General features: G+C 38.3%; 1 protein-coding gene across 7 annotated transcripts in view; it reads right to left on the reverse strand.

Moving 5' to 3' along the window:
• Positions 1 to 14305, reverse strand: part of Etv1 (ETS variant 1) — a 97940-nt gene extending 83635 nt beyond the window's left edge. For 2 of the 7 annotated variants that reach the window (XM_029561227.1, XM_029561226.1), the window contains exons 1-4: positions 12985 to 13135; positions 12355 to 12442; positions 10919 to 10966; positions 1418 to 1471 (exon numbers count right to left, since the gene is read on the reverse strand). In XM_029561227.1, coding sequence (XP_029417087.1) covers positions 1418 to 1471; positions 10919 to 10966; positions 12355 to 12442; positions 12985 to 13071 — 277 coding nt within the window. In that variant the 5' untranslated portion in view covers positions 13072 to 13135. Of the gene's footprint in view, positions 1 to 1417; positions 1472 to 10394; positions 10690 to 10918; positions 10967 to 12354; positions 12443 to 12984; positions 13136 to 13311; positions 13444 to 13576; positions 13776 to 13858 lie in introns of those variants that run through there. The other 5 variants (XM_008828352.3, XM_008828351.3, XM_029561225.1 and 2 more) reach the window with 5 other exon arrangements.
• Positions 14306 to 20064: the final 5759 nt, after the last annotated feature.

The raw sequence follows: 20064 nt of genomic DNA on the forward strand, positions 1-20064 counted from the left end.
TTTACCACGATATCTTTTAATTAGCTGTATTGTGAGAGAAAATCTAAAAGAAACCTTTCACTACCCTCTACTCCTAGAAGTTTAAGATGACAGACACTGAAAACATTTCCAGCAAACACATTACTTGAAGTAATTAAGTATTTGTGAGATTAAGGTCTACAATGTACGTTTGATAAGGTGTAAGGGATTAAGCATCTCTTAGAACTGTTGACACAGTTTCATCTGATTCTATCAACAGTCTGGAAAAAAAAAGGCAGGTTAAAGCTTTAAATGGCCTCGAAAGTGCAAAAATATATGAGGCCAGTTTCATAACATGGCATGAACAGTTGATCCCACTTATGGGTAGTTTCACTTTCTACAGTTTTAGTTATCTGCTGTCAACCACAATCTAGAAATATTTAAAGGAAAACTCTAGAAATAATTCATAATTTTTAAATAACCTTTATGATATAACATTGTTATAATTGTTCTATTTTATTATCATCACTGTCAATCTTTTCCTGTGCCTAACTAATAAATTAAACTTTATCATGGATATGTATGTACAGTAAGAGAACAGAACCTTCAGGGTCCATGATTCAAAACCATCACAGAATCATGCATCCACAGGCTATGTCGGAACATGTCCCCCAGGGATAAGGAGTGATTATGCCTTTCCTTAGGATTTTCTTCATGGTTCAGTACCTTCAGTCAGTCGCTAGAATGGTGAAGTATAAATATCAGCAGTAAACCCTAGGGCAACTATGTTTGTGCAGGCAAAATGCTCACTCTGCAATTAAGGGAGGGCAAGCATCCATTAATCATTCTTCCCGCATTCTCTGACAGTCAGGCCCTAGAGCCAGCCTCAGCTAAAGGAATACAGAGGGGACGCAGAAAGAAGCCAACGGCAACTTCCACTTGTGATACTGCAGTTGGGAAGCTGAAAACTTCAGGCTAAACCTTAAATCAGAACAGGTGATGGTTCTCAAATGTAAAAACAATACAAGCAAGGACGGTTTGGTCCAGTGTCTTTTACAAGTTACTTGATAACTAATCCCACATGAGGTTTAACTCTGCCTCCCATCAGCATCCAGGCTTTTCCTTGTGAATGCATTGGCAAAATGGAAGTAAACACTACTTGCACACTCAGGGCTCACACCTTGTTTCCTCCCCAAGGAAATGCACTAAATATGGAGAGCAGAGCCAAGCATTTCAACAGTTCAGCTTTCCTTGCCCACCACTGGAAGTTTTGTTCAGATCCTGCAGGGAATTCTCCTGATGTCACAACCTGACGAATAAAAGCACCTCATGGCTATAAGCCAAAAACAACACTGGCAAGGAAGGACACTAGAAGTAGAAAGCAACCAAAGAGGGGGTAAAAATGAAAGAAACAAGACACACAGAGGAAAGCACAAGAGGTAAGTTATGCTGTACTTACAACTTTCGGCCTGATAGTCTGGCACAAACTGCTCATCATTGTCCGGTACCTGAGCTGAAGAAGAAGAAAACAATTAATAAAAAATGAGAGGAAATGCCAAAGAATTCGGAATGTCAAGTTAGATGTGTCAAGCAAGGTCTTTTTAGGTGGAGCTCAGACCTACAATTATTGGCCAATAAGCTCCTATTTAAAATGGTCCTAACAGAAGTGCTTGGGAAAGAAACTAAAAGGATCATTGATGTCACTGGAAAAATGTGTCAGAAATGTCATGGTGGTAGGTGTACCCCCTCCGAATTCATCTGCCAGGAGGAAATAAAAGAGATGCAAAATAAAAGAAGGTACAGACTTTCTGTTTCCTGCAGGGGTTCATTTTACAAAAGATGAGCTAAAGGCACTTCGGCTCACTCACAGTCAGTGACAGTATTTACGAAGCCCATCTCGATGAACAAGTGATGCAGAGCGATCACACACATCCCCCCACCTTTTTAGAAATGGCGCCTTTTGGTGCATTCTGTCTCTTGTAAACTAGACTACCATAATTAAAAACATTTTCCCTAAAGTTGATCAAAGTATGCTAAAAGTGTTAAAAATAAAAGAACTGTCATTGATTTGGGCAACATGTAACAAAGTAATATATTGCAACAATCATCTTCATAATAATAAAAATAAACAAGAAGACAAATGCCATCTTTATACACAAAATATTTTTCTGGCTACTATTCAGCACTGAAAAAAAGAATATCACCATTTCATCCTCTTAATGTCAAATGACTTCCCTATTTTTAGTAAAGGAAAAATATTGAATTGCAAGGACTTAATGCATTAGGCAATAATCAAACACAAGTTCATTGTTTTCCCAAGAATGTTTTTAGTATATTTGACGTAGACACAGAAATAATCTATTCCAAACAGATAAAATGTTGCTGAGTTTTCAAACGTTCATAAATATTCATACTTTTGCATAAGCAAACTTCATAAGACAGAATTTAGGTTACTTTTAACTTGGTAAACATACAATGAACTATTATCCTAATTAACTTTTGCTATGATCTCATTAGCTAGTATTACTTTACTAATATTGTAACTACTGTAGCTTTTTATCCAATAAAGTCATATTAAAATAGATGTCAATCAATTCTGTTAATGAACTTATTCTGTGTGGGGAATGGTGATTAAAATAAATAGTCTTCTCTGGGAATGGTGGCTCAAGCCTGTAATAACAGCATCTGGAAGGCTGAAGCATAAGGCTCATCAATACTTGAGGCCAGCATGAAGCACATAGTGAGCTGTAATCCAGCCTAGGCTAGAGAGTGAGAGCCTGTCTCAAACTACAAACAACAACTACAGTAATAAACAGCCTGTTGAAATGTTTCAGGCTAATAATTGAATGAGTAAAGAAAAAAATCCATACCAAAAGGAATTTTTTAGGAAGTAAGTTTATATAAAAAAAGGAATACAGCATCAATAGAAGTTTTTGTTTTTCTTAGTTTATCTTTGTTATTCTTTGTAAACAGCAATATCTGAGAGAATAAAACTTGTGTTACAATAGTTAAGAACATAACTATCCCAGGATAGTCTTGCCAGCTATCAAAATATTTGCAGTTGGACATTCAGTTGTTCTCTAACAACTTTCTCTGCATGCCAATACTTAACTTTATTAAAGACCCACCACTCCCTATCGTCGAATTAAAATTTAAAAATCAATGATCTTCAGTCATGACAGGTACCTCCTGACAGGCCTGTGTCGGAGGAACTTTCTTCTTCATACTCCACTAATAAATATCTTATGTTACATGAAACACCTTTCCAGTTAGACAAACAGATTTTTTTACAGATTTCTGACTTGCTAGCTGTGTAACTCTGAGTAAGTTACTTAACTCTTTAGACTCCATTTAAACCCCAGTTTAATAATATAAGGGTTTTGTTTTACACACGATGTCAGCTGTTCAGATGGTCCCTTCTTTCTCACTACTCTACCAGAAACCCTTTTCTTTAAAGTCACACAAACCAAAAAAATATATCACAATCATTACAATGGGAAGTTTAGTGTTTTTATATTTTTACTACTAACAAATTCTACTGGAGGCAGAAAAAAATATATACATTAGCATTCTCTTAGCTATTGATACTGCATTTTTGACATTGTAGTAGGCTTGACTGTCTTTTCAGATTGATAAATTACACATGAGGAAATGTGCTTTAAAATGTCTTTACATCAAAAATAATTACCAGTGTCTTTAATGCATATTTAATAATAGCAAGCAAATAATTAAATTCTGAATTTTTTATTATAGCCATGTTTTAGTTTTCCCCCTAAATTAAGATCTAAGCAGATATAACTATTGTGGTTCAAAAGGTGCTTTGAAAGAGTCAAAGTTTATTCCAAAGTGGCAGTCTGTAATTCTAGCACTAGGGAAGTAGAGGCAGGAGGATCAATAGTTCAAGGCTAGCCTTGAACAAATTTGCTCCTGTCTCCAAAACAAAACAAAGCAAAGCAAAAAAAAAAAAAAAAAACTCACCCCACCATTTACAAGAATCTAATAAAAATGTAATGCTCATTTACAGGAATGGTTAAAAATAGGTAGTGAGTTTCTGTGACTGAATATGCTGGTATGAAGATCCTAAGGGCTAGATTTTTATTTCCTTAGTATCATAAGACAGTTGCAGTTCCCAGCAGTAAGAATGCCCCTGGTGAGTGTGCAGTATACTGACTGGGTGTTGGCATATGTGTGGGGAAGAGGGGAACACTGTAGGGGCAAATGAATCTAGAAGTTACACCTCACAGATATAGAGAAAATAGCTGCACCCTAACAATTTGTAGAAAGAATAAGGATAAAGACTGCTATTTCTGTTCTAACTTTTTACCATACTGAATAAATACTTCACACTTACGCTTGAACATATTACAGAATTTTAACAAAAAACATATGACTCACATTTTCACAGAAGCTAATCTTAAGACACTGAATAGACCAAATGAAGCAGCAAGTTACTTAAATAGACAAAGACTTAAGTCTACCTCTAATTTCAAACTGGAGTAAAAGGAAAGCATTTAACTGAAAACATAAGTTGGATCTGGGCAAGGAAAATATGACACAGTATTGCCACACTTGTATCATGCATTTCCTCTTTTCAAAAAATTCTTCTTATTCATGAGAATTCTATGGAGGAGCAAACTACAGTTGCCTGAAAATTTGTAGTAAGCCATACCAACTCCAAAGTTGAAAATTAACAACTCAGGCCAATCTAAAAAAAAATTTTTTTTTTCATTATATTACTACTTATTCTATACTGTGTTTGGAATGAGCATGTTTGGGGAATGGAAATGTTTCTCTACACTATGTACTTAAAGAGGAAGAAGAGGAAGAATGGAGAAGAAAAAATATATACCAAAAGACCAATAAAAGACTTTCAGGAAGATTAAGAATGCAGATTTTATTGGTAATGGCTGGAGCAAATCTATCAGTTCAGTGCACATTAATAGATGAGTTGCCATCAAGTCTCAGGATCTGAGTTCTAAAAGGGTGTCTGCACTTTTAGCTATCTGCTTTACCTTGTTTGTTGTCTATTTACTACATAGCAATACTATGGGAAAAAATTCATAAAAATATTAATCAAGACCTAAACGTCACAGAATCATCAACTCTCATTTATTAACTTCAACATCTTTTCTTAACTAACACTGCCGTTCAGAGGGGCAAGTTCAATAGAGCTTGCTTTTACGTTATACCTATTTTTAACATTTAAATAAAACAGTATTCATTACTCAAAAATGGTATTTATTCTATATTTTAAAAAAATAAATAAAAGCAGTTATTCTTACAAACCAGCTGCCAGTTGGATTTTCTCAAAGTCAAGAAAGAAAAAGAGGAAAAACCACAAATGAAACAAATGTCAAGTATAAAAGGGGTTAATATTTAATTAAAACCAGTTCCATCCACTGTAACAATGACCTGGAGCCAAACAAGGCGGAAGATGTATGAGTCATTCTTTCTGCCGGTGAATGAGACAGCTGATCTCCTCAGCAATTCCTCAAGACAAGCAAGGAGAACTGGAGTTCTGCCTCCATTCACAAAAACACAGTCCAGCAGGAACCATGTGGCCCAACCGCAATCCTTTCATGTCATACCCTTCCAGAGAGTTAATGCAAGTGAGCTGGAGCTTGCAGGATAAAAACACCAATTTCATTGCTCAGTCTCAAATAGAGCTCAGATCTAATTAAGAAACAAACTAAAATAAATGGCATATAGATAGATAGGGAAGAGAGAGAGAGAGAGAGAGAGAGAGAGACAGAGAGAGACAGAGAGAGACATATTCAATCCATCATATTTTACAGGGTAATTTGCTCCAGAAGCCTGAATTTACAAAACTAAAGAAAGTAGAAAATAAGACAAAATGGAAAGAAGGAAAGAAAGGAAGCAAAGGAGGAAAAGAGAGAGGAAAAGAGAGGAGGAGGGAAAGAGAGGGGAAAAGAGCGAAGGAGAAAGGGACAAAGGCAGGGAAGGAAGGAGGAAGGCTGGGAGGGAAGGAAGGAAGGAAGGAAGGAAGGAAGGAAGGAAGGAAGGAAGGAAGGAAGGAAGGAAGGCCATTAAAAGACTAGGTTCACCTAAATGGTTGAGCACTTTCATAGAACGTGAGAACCCTAAGTTTGATTCCCCAACACCAAAACACTAATAATAATAAAAAATTTAAAACATCCTTTTCTCCTTCTCTATCATTCAGGTTTTAAAATATAATGGATTATTGCTGAGATTTGTAGCTTTGAATCAAAAAGCTCAAAACAAATTTCTCTAATGAAATTTAAGTTTTATTTTAAATAAAAGTAAAACAAGAAAATCAACACTTGCACAATGGTTTTCCTTTTAATCCTAAAATGAGGCTTCAGGGCATGGAACAAATAACCAGGAGTACACTAAGCCTAGTTTTATACTACATCCGGTTTTAACATGAAAATGACTGTACCCATGTAAAAGCATTAATTAGTGCAGAAATATAAACATATTGTAGCAGAAGCGGGGAACTTCCCTAGACAGAACCGCCTTTGACACTTGACACACTCCTTACATATGCTCTAAAAGCAAGAAAACAGGAAGATCTCAAATTGGCTTCAATTCCTTACTATACTGACCTGCAGTTATTTGAAAACTTAAAAGGGAAGCTCAGAGCCAACTACCTGCTGTTTGTAGGCAGATTTTTTTTTCTCTAATACTACAGTGGCCTGATGCTATCATTACTATTATTATTATTAATTACAAGATTGTACACAAGTCAAAGGAATAAAGGTACTCTATGAAATGCAGGATAGTACAGGCCTTCTGGAACTCAACTAGAAAAGTTCAGTATTTCACTAATATTTACCAACACCTTCTAGAAAAACTACACTACACTAAAATATCTTCTTTTTTAAATACATTATAAATGAAAAACATTTATACACCTCCAATAAATGTTTTAAATAAAATATATTTGTTGTATCTGCTACTCTTAAATTAAGACTAAATATGAAGTCTTTTATGGTCTACAGTGCCTCTTGATTCAATACAAAGAGGGACGGTAAGTGCTAGCACCCTGACACACACACACACACACACACACACACACAAAATGAATCAATTGACTCAATTTTCAAAAATTGTATGGACTTCTTTAATGCTGAATTCTCAATTCCTCTTTCATGCAAAACACATAATGTCACTTCTAAAACTGCACCAAACAGGCAAAAAACCAAAACTACACAAACAAAATTAATGTTGAGTTCCCTTTTTTAAAATATAAAATTTTTGAACAACAAAAATGAATGCCTCACAAGTTCTGTGTACAGCTGATGCCTCAGGTTGTGAACAATAGCTCACATTATTCAAGAAACATCATAAAAAATGATTTGGAGTATAAATTTGGTATCATTCTTTGAAGCAAACTGAGGAAGAACAACATCATTACCTCTTAGGCAATCTGACCATTATTTGAGGGATGCATAAAACCAAAGTTAAAAATCCTCCTATGAGGTGATAATAAAGTTTGGTGAAGAAAGGTTGTACTTGGAGGCAAAACTTCGAAGGCATTTTTGTGGCACCATCATGAAACTTCTGAATAATGTTACCCTGATGGTCATGAATCATCACCTAAGCCTTTTTCCTCAAGCTTATTCATGAAAGAGAATTTCAAGACACCCAGACCCATCACAAAATAAGACAAAAGAAATCATGTTTTACATGAGAAATAAGTTGTATCAGTAGGCAAACTCTGATAGGTAAGTTTAGAAGAATGCAATCCTTTCTTGACACAGTTTCTTACATTCTCTTCTCTCCCACACAAGAGGTTTTTGGATACCACTTACTAAACTACTCAAAACCTGTTAAGAGCAAAAGTTTCTATGATGTTGATAGGAATGGTATTTGAACTCATCATTTTAAGGGATCAAATAATTCTACTGAATGTCAGGAGCAATCTAATTCAAAAGACAACAGATCAATAAAAATTATACAGAGTGAAGTTTCAATATAATATAGCTACGGTAATATTTAAAATAAGCATAATATGTATTACTTTGAATTGCTACTGTGGTCATTGAAAATGTTAGTTCTTCAATCTTCAGAAACTGATTATTTGAAGTTGTAGTATATTTGCTACATTCCTTTAAATTGCAGCATTAGTAGTTGGAAAGTGGTGCTAATGTGAGGTTACATCCTATAAACATGTTTTAGATCTCTGTAGGGAGATAAATTTTCAGGGAAGAATGCCAATTATATTTTTAAAGAGGGCTTTACTGGATTGAAAGCACTGACTCTATCCCCACCTCCAGTAGTCCTCCCGTATCTATTCCAACTGCTCTTTAGAGATAAGACTTATTTCATAATCCATAATAATTTACTCATGGCTGATCTGTATGCTATACATGTTATTATTTATAAAAATTTTTACAGGAGAAACAAACTAAAATTTTAAGATGTACCATTTCTCAAGTATTTAGGGACTTTGATACATTTTTTAAAACATGATTATAATATGACACATTGTAACTAACATGATTCGTAAATCTAGTCAAATATTTAGACCTGTTTAGCTTCCCAGAGAGATTCTAATTCATGGAAGAAACTTGATTAATTGTGAATGATCTCTCTTCAAAAGGTCAAGATGTCTTAAAATTCCATGATCATTTTCTTGGCTTGGGAGCATTATGAAGAAGAATATGTAAACAGTAAAAACAGTTTGTCAGTTTAACAACGTTTAGTTTCTGACTGTCCAGAAGGACACAAATGGACAAAACCAGCAACACATTAAGTAGAGCAATTTGGAAATTTTCTTCTTAGCTAAAATTGCTCAAGACATCAGATAAGTCAGGCAAAATATCTGTGCAAAATAATAATTATTCTTAATTTGCTAAGAACAAAAATGAAGGTGTAGTGTATTAACATGTTTGAAAACTTCTATTAGGTTTTCTATGACATTAATAAGTTTTTGCTTGCATCATGACGGATAAATTAATGTAAACTATTTTGGAGATGTTTAAATGATTCTAAAATGAAGTTTGTAAATAGTAGCACACCTGGGTATTCAATAAAGCACTCAAAATTAATTCCTGAATTTAATTAAGCTTATGAATCCTATTCTAAGTAAAAGGCTACGTTCCCCCAAATACATTAGAAGCTATTTCCCCCAAATACATTAGAAGTTTATTTTATGTAAAACTTAGCCTTCAGATATGATTTTCGGGTATGTTAATAATCGTAGGTAAGAATATTCCATACTATTTCAAAAGATAAACTCGGATAAACCATTTCAAATTCTTATCTGAGCTATAAGACACAAAGCAAGTGAGAAGTGAAAAAACAAGAAAGAAAATGTACTGAAACTGATTATAAAATGGTCAAAGTCTGTCCCGGATTTCACATTTTAGAATTCTAGAAACAGAGTTGCTGTGCATATTCAAAACCTGCCAGCCAGTGTACTGACTTGGAATCAAACATATTTAAACATCTTTAGAACCAACAAACCTACAACAACAATTAAGGTAAGTATTTTAACTTATTTTAGATACATAAATTCTCCCATAAACAAAATTCCTCACAACCTTCAACTTGACAAAGCTGATATAAGCTAATCCAAGAGCCTCTGCAAATTTCCCCTGAAAAATTGTTTAAATAGATGGCTTATGTTGCAATACTAAGTAACCTATTACATTTAAGTTTCATTTAGAGGCAAGCAAAAATGATCTTTAAATATAAACAGAACTATCTCTAATACTTACCATTCATTAACATAAATACAATCAGCCTTTCAAAGGATAATTAAGAGCTATTTAACGTAGATGATTCATAAAAATTGCAAAGCTTTTTGAAGAACTAGAATATCAGCAAAACAAAGAAACTTATTTACACGTTAACAGCAACTTGATGAACTGCTTACAAGACCTCCGGATAAAACAGCAGTTTTCCTCAAAGTAGCCCTGTAGAGCTTGGATTCTATTCTGAAAGCCTCTCTCTACTTTTAACCATCTTGAAAAATCAGTGTCAAAATTACAGATTCCCCACAGAAAGTGAAGATGAAAATAACACAATCATACTAAATGCTTAAATATCATTGACCTACTCTTATTTTCCATAAAAACACATCATAAAAATTAAAATTTCACATATCATATGCCAATTTCAAAAGGAAAATTTCAAATTGTAGATGTTAACACAAATCCTTCCCCCCTAGGCATATCTGAGATGTGATACTAAAGTAAAATCTCATTGATCTTATAAACAAAGTTGCACACAGAAAAAGATAGATCGCAGCATGAAATTTTGTCAAAAAAATCCAAAAACACTTAAAATGTCTCTATAGTCAATCCTAATAAAAGTCACAAAACAGCAAAAGTCAAATTTCAACAAATATCACATGCATAGTAACACACAAAAACATTCATAAAATCTTCAAATTCCCCAAAAGACTTATTTTAAAACCATAGATTTCCTAAGTATTAAATACACACCTAATGTTCTGTGTTGTGAACAAGGTGGAAAGAAGACACTAGCACTTAAATCTTGAAGCATCCCGTCCTGATGAACCCAGAGAAACTAATTTCTGCCATGAGAAAAGTCCTCCACCAGAACACCAAATAATGATATGCGCTGCTCTAAAGGAAACAGCAAGCCAGCCAGCCGGTTCTGGCTCTAGGAGGTCTCTCGAGGTACAATAATATAAACCTGATCAATTGCAATTAAAATCTGAACAGAGGCTTAGAACTTGAAGTCTTGGTGCATTAGTTCTTGCCAAAAGCAGATGTGATTGTGAGCTGGAAGCAATTTCTCCTGGTAATTTGTGATGACACTGGGTAGTGCAGCCCCAGAGTCCCCAAAGACAAACTCATCAGAGGCTCTAATGTATGCATGACACATGAGGTGGCTCTTTTAGAGCTCAATTAATTGGGCTGAACATTAACACAGAAAGTTCAGGACACTACCACCCCCCTTTCTAGAGTTGCTTTTCCCCCTTTAGAGCAATTTTTTGCCTTACCTTCTGCAAGCCATGTTTCTTGTAACTGACTTAGATCTTGAAAGAGTTCTAAAAAGCAAGTCAAAGACACAAACATAAGATTTTTCAATCTTCAGGCTGCTGTGAATGAAAATGTTTGTCATGATACGGGCAATGAATAGGATTTTAATTTGGAGTGAGTCAAGTGAAAATAGAATTCAAAGATAAAGTGTCTCAACAACCTGCTTTCTTAGGGTACCTTTTAAAGCAACACTTCAAGAAATTCTTTAGTTGACTAAAAAAAATTCAATTATTTTCCTTCTTCTCTTTTGTCTCTTTAATAAACATTTAAGAAGCAAGCTCAGGGATAACAAGAAACACACATGTACTAAAATTCTCCAAAAGGCTGAAGTGAAGGTGGGTCAGACACAGAACCCTTTCCTAAATACATTGCAATCTTGCTAAAATAGTAGCAGGGGACAGATTGGGAGAACCTAACAGGCAGGAGAACACTTTTTTTCTATCTTCTTGATTTTAGACACAAGAATCCCACAGTACTTAGGTTAACTCTCAAAGTACTCCATTTCAGAGTTTACTACCTCAAACTAAACAGGGAAACTTTAAATACAAGTTATTAAAGAAAAATCCTACATGAGTAGCTTCATAAAAGTTAAACATACATAGTCCCAGGCTTAGTTTACCTAATCCAAAACTGTATTCTGTTAGCTTGGGGAGAAAGGAAGGTGGCTGGTAAATATGAAGATTTGAAGAAGTTTTAGAATACAGTATTATAATTTAAATCCAAAGTGAACTTTGCTAATTAAATCGAAGTTTCTTGAATTCATTATGAATGCCCCCACAGGGCTGAAATATTTCATGATATACTGGCCTCCTACCATCAGCTCCTAAGAAGATTCTGCAACTTAATTTCTAAAATAATATAATAATTATTAATTAAGCCCTAAGTATGATTCATTAAACACTTTAAGGCCTATTAACAAGATGTTATGACTTCACAATCATCAAACTCACTCACTAAAATTTTGATAATAGTATATGACTTCAGTGTGTTTAGGAAATCAATCATTTATATTGTTTAATTTGTAATAAAGTTGAAAGAAAAATGTAAAAAGCAAGTGTAGTAGCTGTTTACTTGGTCCTACTATGATAGAAATTTTAAAATTGTTTTCTTAGTGTGGGGGATTAATCATATGCCACATGGACAAGAATAAACAAAAAATGATTAAAAGAATAATGGCACTCTTCAGTTTTTATTTCCTTCTTTCATTAGTTTGTGACAGGACCATAAAATAGTCTCCAAGACAAACGGTCACTTAGGTGAATGACTTCAAGTAAAATTCCATATTAAATTCAGAAATTCCAGTTTATAATTTCCAAAATAAAGTTGAAGTTTTCCCCTTTCTTTGGGGGATAAAGAGTATAGGTAAAGAGGGAGTCAGCTCAGAATCAAACCTCACCTTCTGAATCATGAGCCAGATCTCTGTTAATGAATTTTCTTTTCCTGACATTTGTTGGTTTCTCGTTACAATTTCTCCCACGCTGACTCTACAAAGGGAAAGACAAAATCCTTTAAAAGAATGTAAAAACCCCAGATGTCACACATTAAAAAAAAAAATCCTTTGAAAGACTAAATCTCCAATGTCACTCATTAAAAAAAAATGCATACATAACATAAACCTACTGGATCCTCTCTCTGAATAGAAAAATAAAAGTTCATAGGATAACTCCAATATTTATTTTCTGACAGGCAGTGGAAGCTCAGGCTGAGCTCTCCACTGGGGAGGGCTGCTTCCCAGTGCAGATCCTCACACTAGCTAGCTTCTTGTCACTCATAGTCATTCGTGTAATCTCAACATCAAAACCTCAAGCTAGAACATTTAGTGTCTTTTTTGACTGGATTAACCCTAGATTAAATCATAGTGAATTTTACTCTCTCATATAGACCCCCCAACAAAGAAAGATGAATAGAAAAATGAAAAGAGAAGAGAGAGAGAGGGAGAGAGAGAGAGAGAGAGAGAGAGAGAGAGAGAGAGAGAGAGACCCCAAGACAGCCCATGTAAACAAAAAGTGTCAGCATTGGTCTCAACTTCGTTCTTTTCAATGTGGCAGACAAACCCAGCCACAAACTTTGAGTGCAGCTGCTGCTGTTGCCCTCCACCTCCTCTTCCACTCATCTTGGGCACTTTAACCAGAAAAAAGGGTCTTAAAAGCAAAACTGTGCCTTATTCAAATCACTGAAAGGTAAGCTCATTTTGAAGATTGGGCTTCTAGCTGGAGAGTCGCCCTACAGTGGCAACAAAGCAGATAAGTGTCTGCAGTCCCTACCCCCTGCCCCCCTCCCTTCTCATCCTTCGCTCTCCCCACCCCCGTCCGAGTCAAGTTTATAAACAGCAACTTTCGAACAGATCACTCACATTGGTGACCGCGTAAGGCACTTGCTGGTCATAAAATCCATCCATGCTGCTGCTCCTCGCAAATATTAGCTCAGTATTTTATATTTTGAGCATTTAGGTGGAGATTTCCTCGGGATCTGGACTTCTATCAACCTAGAGGGGAACAAGATAAGATGGCTTTTAGGCTTTAAAAATTCATGAATGAAGCTCTTGAATTTGCATAGCTAATTACCCTCCGACAGCCCCATTCACAAAAAATAACCCTCCCCTACACCGCCTCCTTCACCTGGATCCAAAGAGAGCCAAGAGAGTTCACAATTTACATATTTTCGGTAGTAGCAAGAGGCGATGATTTATTTACACTCCCGATGTTCCCCGGCGCGGTCGGTGCACCCCGGGCAGCTCTGATTCTCAAACGTGTGCAAACCTAGCAATGGCGATCAACGAGACTTGCTTTGCACCTAACGGGACTAAAGAGAGGGAGACACCTCTTTCAAAAGGATAGTTTTTACAACACACAACCATGCAATTATCTGGAGAGACATAAAAAGTTGTTGGAAAAACCCACCTGAAGGCCACGCTAAGGAACGGCTGCAAAAAATTCCCTCCAAATTTAATAAAAAAAAAAAAAAACATTAATTATTGCCCAGCGCTTCCCCTTGGAAGCCGAAAGCGCCACTGACAGAGCTCAATTCGGTGGTTTTTCCTCTACTTCTCCTCCAGGGGCCTCCAATCCAAACTGATGGATCGCTGCCTCCCATTGGCTCCACGTCTCTTTCACAAGATCAGATTTCGGTCTGTCAATCAGGAGGCTAGCGGCCCCTTCCCGCGGGTCTCCTGAGCCCCTCTGCCCTAGCGACCGCTGTGCTGAAGGCGCGGGGTCCGCACCCAGGAAAGGCCACCGAGGAAATCCTCTTCCTAACTCGAGGGCTGCTTTTGTTAAGGCGCCCGGGGATACTGAAACCTTGTGTACTGAGTCGCCAGTTCTCGCTCCCGGCGTGTTTGGTCCACTGTCGGGCTGATGTCCTTTAAGGCACTGTCCAGTTGTTTAGGTATAGATGCCTAAAGCGGGTGTCCCAATCCCCCGAGACCTCCAACCCGCAGCTCTGGAACTGACCCGAGCCCCCACCCCCACCCCCCGCGCGCCAACCCGCTCCCCACAAGCTTTTGGCCCAAGTTATTTTCTCATTTTTCAATACTAACTAACCACCACGGTTTATCTGATCTCTCTGTTTTAAATCCACCCTTGACTAAAATGATCATATCGTTCATGGGACAGAAAAACACTGAGCAAAGCATCCGGGAGACGCTGCTTCTTAGGACAGCTGGCGTAGGGAGGGAGGACCCGGAGCACAGAGCAGTCCAGGAAAGGAAAGTGTAAAAATCAGATTTGTCCGCTCGCGTGCCTAGGGAACAGGGAGCCCCAGGGGTAGGGGAGGACGGAGAGGCTCGGATATCCTGGGGACCCGCGCGGTTCCGGAGCTTTTGTTATGTATACAGAGAGGAGGAGGGTGTCGCTTACAGTGCTTGACGCTTTCGCTTCCTCTGCGCTGGGAGTAGGGGGCAGCGGGGACAGGGCTCGGGTTACAGGACGATCTCTAGGGCATTGGGAAGCAAGGACCACATCTCTGGAGCCGGGGCTCGTGGGGCTTGGAGCAGGGAAACGTCCCCTGCGAAGCCACGGTCCTGCAGGGGATGGGAGGCCAGGGAGGGAACCAGGGGTTCCACGCTGTTCCAAAGTCTCTTGCGGCCCTGGCGGCGACCAGAGCTGGTGACCGAAAGACATTTCCTGCAGCTATCTGGCCCTTTAGGGCAACGTACTGCAATCCTCAAATTTTTACTTGGAAGTTTCTTTCCCCAAACTGAATAAGGTGGAGACTCGAAAATGGGAGTGTGCGCGCCCAGCACTCCAGACCCACCCAGGAGGAGCGAGATGGTGTTGAAACAAAAAACTCATGGCTTCTTCCGGGGGTGTTAACTTGTGAGAAGCAGACAGCTCTATGCGTGCTCCGAAACTCGTCAGAGAGCACCGCGATGCCCCTGCAATCGAGTCTGCACTAGCTCCCGGGCAAGGGTGTGCACCGGGCGCGCCCGGCTGGAATAGGGGGCCTCTGGGATGCTTGGTGAGGATGTGGCCTGGACAGGGGACACTGACGCTGCTGCCCCGCCACCCTGCATCCCAGAGGATAAGCAACAGTTTCCTAAGCCCTCCCCTCCGGCCCGAGCCCGTCGGGTATCCAGGGCAACCGAGGGAGGGCGGAGCTTCAGGAGAGGCCCCGCCAGCTTGTCCGCAAAGCCAATAAGAAACCGTGGATTCCCAGCCCACTGTTGTTTACTGCTGACCCCGCAGCGCTCCGTGAGTGGATTGGCTGCCTTCGAGAAGGGGGCGGAGCTCTATCCGCCCCCTCAGCCACCTTTGGGCTCCATTCACAAAATCTTGGCCTCTCTGGGTCACGTGGTTGGGGGCGTGGCGGGGCAGGGGGAGAAAAATCATAGCAAAGGCCCTAGTTCTCTAAAGCACAAAACTTTCTATACATTGCTACCTGCCCTTTGTCGTGTTGGTGAAACAAATGCTAGATGAAGAAAAGGAGCTTTGGGTCTAGGAGCAATCACAAGAGAAAGAAAATAAGTTCCAAATTAAAGGCGGATTCACAAGGGGTAATTCCAGTACCTTGCCCTGGAGAAATTAGAACTGTTAGCTTTTGTTTCCTCTTCAGCACGTGGCTGTTTTTTAAAAGTGCAAACTGTTTCATCTTCCCCTCTAACATTCAATGGTTTCCATTTCTACTTTTGATTTATTCCAGTGTCTTTCTTGTAAAGCTGACAGTTTTAGCTTTCACTTCCGAAGTCCATCATCCCTGCACAGGCCCCTTTCAGTCCTTCCTTCCCCTCTTAGGATGGCCGGCATGCAGAAGCAGCGTGCCCAAGCCTCTAATTTCTCCAAGTACGGCGGCAGGCGGCTCCTACTTTCCTCTTTCCAGTTCTTTTAACAGGACTCCTATCTGTTAATTCTTTGACCCTCACTGTAATTGAAACTGGCGTTGTCATGTGACTAAACAGTTAAAATGGAGAGCTAGATGTGCACTTCTTGAGAGCAACGGGCCTTACAGTCACGTCCCCTTCTTTCTGCCACTTTCTCTTCTCTTTTCTACCTTAATAGTGAGACATTTTCTGTCTTGCTGGTTTTGTGCCTTGAAACTTCGTGAAATACCAGCTTCTAGCCTGGGTCTGTTTACTATCTCCACTTGACACTGGGGAGACCCAGTAGCTGAAGATAACGAAGGGTTGGAGAATTTCCTTTGGAGAGCAGTTAACGTGGTGGAAAATGTCTATAGTGGCAGCTGACCCATCCACAAGAACAGGAACTCAGAAGTTGCTCAAAGTTTCCACTACTTTTAAGAATGCCTTTTAAAAATCAGTTTAGTAAATGCCAGTCCCTTCTTGAATGGAAAATTTCATTTTGGCAGGATTTCATGCATAGAATGGTAGCATAGAGGCCAAGAGGCTTTGACATTTATTTACTTGTATTTTGAAGTCCCATTTGTGTTTTAAAATAAGAGCTCTTGAGAGAAAGCACCCACCCCCAACAAAGCCCATTTTTGAGTTTGGAAAGTTTTAAACTTGCAATAAAGCTATTTAAATCTTTATAGCTCCTTTACTACTATTTTATGAAGTAAAATAATATACATTAGTGACTTTTCTGTGGTTAACTTGTGACATTATACCGAAAATACATGTTATTAAATATTTGAGTTTCTAAAAGCAATCTGAGAAACAAAACAAACTAATGTGGTCCTACATATTTAAAATGGTTAATATAGCCAAGCAGCTTGACCCATGCCTGTAGTTGCAGTACCCAAGAGGCAGAGGGAGAAGGATAGCTGTAAGCCTGAGGCCACTCTAGTCTACATAGCAAATTCCAGCCACAGATACATAGAGAGACTCTGCCTCCATTTTTTCCCTCAAAATAGGATTATTAAATAAATTAGCATTTTTTATTTAATATTTTATTTATTATTTTTATTTTATGTGTATGAGTGTATTGTCTGGATGCTTGTAGGTGCACCCCTGTTGTGCAATGGAGGTAAAAAGAAGTTGGTAAATTCTTCTGGATCTGGAGTTATGGATAGTTGTTAGCCACCATGTGGGTGCTGGGAATGGAATCTAAGTCTTCTGCAAGAGTGGCCAGTGCTATTAACCACTGAGCCATGTCTCCAGTCCCTAAACAAGCAATTTTTAAAATTTGTTTTATGGCCAGCATGGTGGCACACACCTTTAGTCCCAGCACTCAGAAGCAGGTAGATCTTGTGAGTTCAAAGCCAGACTGGTCTATACAGTGAGTTCCAGGCCAGCTGGGGCTACAGGGAGACCATTTCTCAAAAAAAAAAACAAAAAAACAAAAAAACAAAAAATTTAGTTAATTAATTAGATTAAATAAATAAAATTTGTTTTGCTAAAATACTATATAAGCAAATTGTTGATGCCCTGGTTTACATAGGGCTACATCAAATAGTTAAGGAAAGGATAGACCATTGCAAAAATAGCAAAATTGGCACAGTGATAATCATCCCAAGGTGACGTATAGTGTCTCAGCAGCATGGTAAAAGACATCAGTGGCCTGGTGGGACAGCTGTGGCAGGATAAATGAATTTGGGAGGAAAGTAGAGCCTAGAAAGAAGACTATCAGAGAAAGACAGTGTTCCCCTTCCTGCCAGTGACTATCCTTATCATCCTGTGAAGAGCTCTTCACCAAGAACTTGAAAAACAGTTTTTAATGCCCAGAGATTTGCATGCCAGGATGAAGCTATTCATGAATGTTGCTGGTTAGAATGATACTTTGTGTAACCTTTTAAAGGTAAGTTTACTGTATCCTCTAGTCCCTAAAATGTAAAATATCTATTAGACCCTAAAATTAGACCCAACAATCCTGACTTGAAAAAAATCCCACAAAAACCATAGCAGTATTTATTATTGGAAAAACTCTAGATGTAATTCATACCCACCAGTAAAAGAAAGGCTTTAATAAAGTACAATACTCTCATAATTGGAATTCAATTGTGATTAAATACCTGTTTTGCTTTCTTTTTAAATTATGTGAATTTTCTGGTTCTCAAACAAGATTACATAAGAAACCCCTTGTTAAAAATTTAGATTCCTGGGTGCCTCCATAGTCTTTGACTCTACAGGCTGGAACCGGGATGCAGGGGCATACCACATTGAAATTCTGTTGCAGATTTCATTCCAGTGATCTCAACATTTCTTTGAGAAACCCTGGGTTGGATTTCTAGCAGCAGTGCATAGGGAAGCCTGCAGTGTGTGCTAGTCAGACATGTTTTTCTTGACCCTCATGCTGACCCTCAGAGGGAATTCACTGCCAACATTTAAAATTCAAATTACTCTTAACAATTCATACTAGTATGCCTGCAAAAACCAGAGAATGTAACACTAAGCCCAAATTCCCACATGGCAAATTCTGTTGCCTTGCAACAGGAAAGAACTTGTTTTGCAAGGAAACTGTCAGCAGGAACTGATGTTTTAAAGGAACTAATGCTCCTTACAGGAACTAAGGTTCTCGGTTTTGACCTCGTCCACACTCTTCTTTGGTCAATGCTTGTCTAGCTTCTGTTGCCCACCTCATCCACCTCGCCTCCATGGTGACGTTTTTCCTGTGTCACCCACAACTCTGTGTGTATGTGTCCGTGTGTCTGTGTCTGTCTGTGTCTGTGTGTGCAAGTCTGTCTATGACTTAATTCTAAAAGAATACCAAAGGAAAAAAATCAGGAAAGACAGTAGTACCATTTATCCTGTGTGGAGAAGAAATGGGTAGTGTATTTAGAGGCAGATGTATATATGTGTATTTACAGTTATTATATATATATATGTATGTGTGTGTATATATATATGCATATATATGTGTGTATATATATACATATACATATTCTCAATTTTCCCCCATTGTCCTCTAATGAGCTTTTGTAAACATTTTATTTTGATTCTTAATTACCTACTCCCCCAACCTTCTTTCCCTTTGCAAACCAGAAATAGAACCCTAGGGCTTTATACTCACTAGGTAAGCAAAGCGCTCTACCCCTAAACTAGAGCCCCAGTTTTCTTTTTTAGATAAGGACAGGGTCTCACTAAGTTGCTCAGGCTGGCATTGAGTTTGCAATTATCCTGCCTCTGCCTATCTCAGCTTCCTGAATAGCTGGAATTACAGACCTGGGCCATCAGACCTACCTGTTGCTGCGTTTTGCAAATAAGATCTGGCCATGTAGCCCAGGCAGGCCTCCAGTTGGCAATCCTTCTAGCTCAGCTTCAGGCTGGCCTCCAACTGGCAATATTTCTAGCTCAGCTTCCCAAATGCTGGGATTACAAGCATAGGCCACCACTCTTGGCATTCCAGTACAACTTAATATTACAGTTATGTGCAAAGTTGTACACTAATGTCCTTGGAAGGTCACAGGCACTGTCACATCTACGATTCATCTCTCTAAAACCCAGTTTTCAACACTTGTAGGCATTATCACTTCCACTGAGAAAATGGGTACATGCTACATTGATTTGTTTCTATGCATTCATTTACCTATGAATGTTGATTTTTAGGAACAAAAAGAACATGGAAAGATACACATCTATCTTTCATCATATTGCAGTTGCCACTAGTAGGTCTGGCTGAATGTGGGAAATAAAAGTAATTAGCGTTTGCCTTTAGTACTTGATTTGTTTCAACATGCATGTGTCATGGTCATACATTTTTAAAAATCCACTAAAGGG

The sequence above is a fragment of the Nannospalax galili genome, unplaced genomic scaffold (genome assembly GCF_000622305.1).
Source record: "Nannospalax galili isolate Female #2095 unplaced genomic scaffold, S.galili_v1.0 scaffold452, whole genome shotgun sequence".
Taxonomy (NCBI): domain Eukaryota; kingdom Metazoa; phylum Chordata; class Mammalia; order Rodentia; family Spalacidae; genus Nannospalax; species Nannospalax galili.